The following is a 2,170-nucleotide window of genomic DNA, read 5'->3' as shown; positions in this document are numbered from 1 at the left end:
TAGATTTGTGTTTTGTGCTTAATTACTGTCGCGGAGCGATAGCAAGCTCAAACAAGAAAGCTGCGGAGAAAAGATTATTGGTGGAACGGCGCGAATTACGGTCCGTAATTTACGTGTTTCTTGCAGAATGTGACGAAACAAAGGCCCGTAAGAGAATGCTGCAAAGGCTACACGGAGACCACGAAAGGCGATCGCTGCATTCCAGTGTGCTCCGAGGGTTGTCTCTACGGTACCTGTATTGCGCCTGACGTCTGCGAATGCGAGTCGGGATACCGCGGCTCGTTATGTGATACCAGTGAGAGCAGCTTCATTTTTATAATAATAATAACGGCGGGACATGCATTCCGGTATAGCTGGCGAAACGAATACTCTTTTATTATAGTGCACATATTTTTCATTTGCGATGCAACAGTCCGACATTCGACATGAATAACAACGTGTTAGAGTAACACGTAGAGAGATAGCGAACGTGAAATAACGAGAATATTACTATATATATGTTTATTAATTTTAGCAATACAGCCAGAAAGTGGACTTGGTTTACAATCAATCCTTAATCATTCATACCTGCATTCCATCCACGCACAATACAACTATTCAAATGACCTGTCATTACTTATACGATTATAATAATCATTGCTTCTTATGGCACTATCTCCTAACCACACAGTCTATCTCACAGCCTAATGACATTGTGTATCTATCTTCTTTTTCTTTCGCATTCCTTTCCCTGACTACTTTCAACAATACCTCCGCTTTGGTGGTGTCCAATTTATCGTTCCAAAGTTTTTCCAACCTTTCCTTACTATCTTTTTTTTAATACAGTAAATCATTCATGCTATCCTTACCTTTATTGCAAAAAATACACATCCGCTTCTCCTTTTCTAACCAATACCTATTACCTGATTCTAAGTTACCGCATCTTAAATTTAACAGAGCTCTAATACTATCCCCAAGGTTTTGCCTGTCTAAATTATCCATCCTTAAATACCTGGGACCTTCCAAATCCTTGCTTAACTTCTTGTATTTCTTATTATACCTTGATTCTAAAATTCTATTTTCCTCTAACTGTCTCTGAACATCCTCATCCTTATTCCTCATTTCTTTACCTAGATTCCTCCCCTCCCTTCTCAAGGCTTTCACAGCCACAACACTCCACCCATTTCTATTAAAATATTTTTCCCTTTCCTTTCCATATCTATCATTCCATTCATTACTTTCTTTATCTAACCAACACTTTTTAATTCACCTCTCTTCACTTACTTCCCTGACCTTATCCTCAAACTTCATAGCCCTAATTCCCCAACCTATCCTTAGTTTGCTCATTCCTAGTTCTCTAGACATCATATATCTTGGAGTGCAAAACTTTAATTTAAAAACCCATCTAGCGTAATCCAGCATTATCTTTTCTAAATTCTTTCTTTCTTTCCACCCCCATAATTCCACACCGTATGACATCACGCTCCTAACTAAATATCTAAATAGCATCCCTCTTCTAATAAAATTATTCTTACAAATCTTTTCTCCTAGACCCTAGGTCCTAGATTACATCTTACACCTAATTTTTCTCTTAAAAATTTCTGCGCCCATTTCTTCCAGTCTCTTTCTTGTTCTAAATTTAGGTATCCCTTTAATTACCACATTATTCCTTCTATATTCTTTTTCTTTATCTTTCATCCATCTCTTAAGCTTACCTACCTCTCTGACAACGAGAATATTACTAAAGATGTTGTATGTTATAATTTAGTAATAATGACACTTTGCATTCACGAAAAGAATTTAAAAATACGTAATGGCAAATCACGAATACTTAGCGTAAATACATTTTTATTGTGTTTAAAAAGTTACGTTGGCGGGTTTATTTTTAAAAACTAATGAAAGAAATACACGATGACTTTCTGCGCTATCGAAGATATCAGTTTATTTAAACGGCGTGTACAGAAGGTTAATTTTAACTTTCATATGAACAGAGTGCCCTTCGGGTAAATGGGGCAGAGATTGCAAGATGGATTGTAAATGCCAGAACGGTGCCACGTGCGACCCATTCGACGGCAAGTGTAAGTGTACCAGAGGCTGGATCGGCCTGTACTGCGATCGAAAGTGTTCTTCCAACCGATACGGGCAAGATTGCGCCGAGGAGTGCCGTTGTCAGAACGGCGGATCCTGTAAC

General features: G+C 38.2%; 1 protein-coding gene across 1 annotated transcript in view; it reads left to right on the top strand.

The window, feature by feature from the left end:
* Positions 1–126: 126 nt before the first annotated feature.
* Positions 127–2,170, top strand: part of LOC112460143 (protein draper-like) — a gene marked incomplete at both ends in the record, with an annotated part of 2,671 nt that continues 627 nt past the window's right edge. The window contains 2 exons of the mRNA XM_025024673.1: positions 127–295; positions 1,971–2,165. Coding sequence (XP_024880441.1) covers positions 127–295; positions 1,971–2,165 — 364 coding nt within the window. The remainder of the gene's footprint in view (positions 296–1,970; positions 2,166–2,170) is intronic.

This window comes from Temnothorax curvispinosus, unplaced genomic scaffold (genome assembly GCF_003070985.1).
Source record: "Temnothorax curvispinosus isolate PA1 unplaced genomic scaffold, ASM307098v1 QBEX01010356.1, whole genome shotgun sequence".
Lineage (NCBI taxonomy): Eukaryota > Metazoa > Arthropoda > Insecta > Hymenoptera > Formicidae > Temnothorax > Temnothorax curvispinosus.
This window is presented reverse-complemented; position numbering and strand designations above follow the sequence as displayed.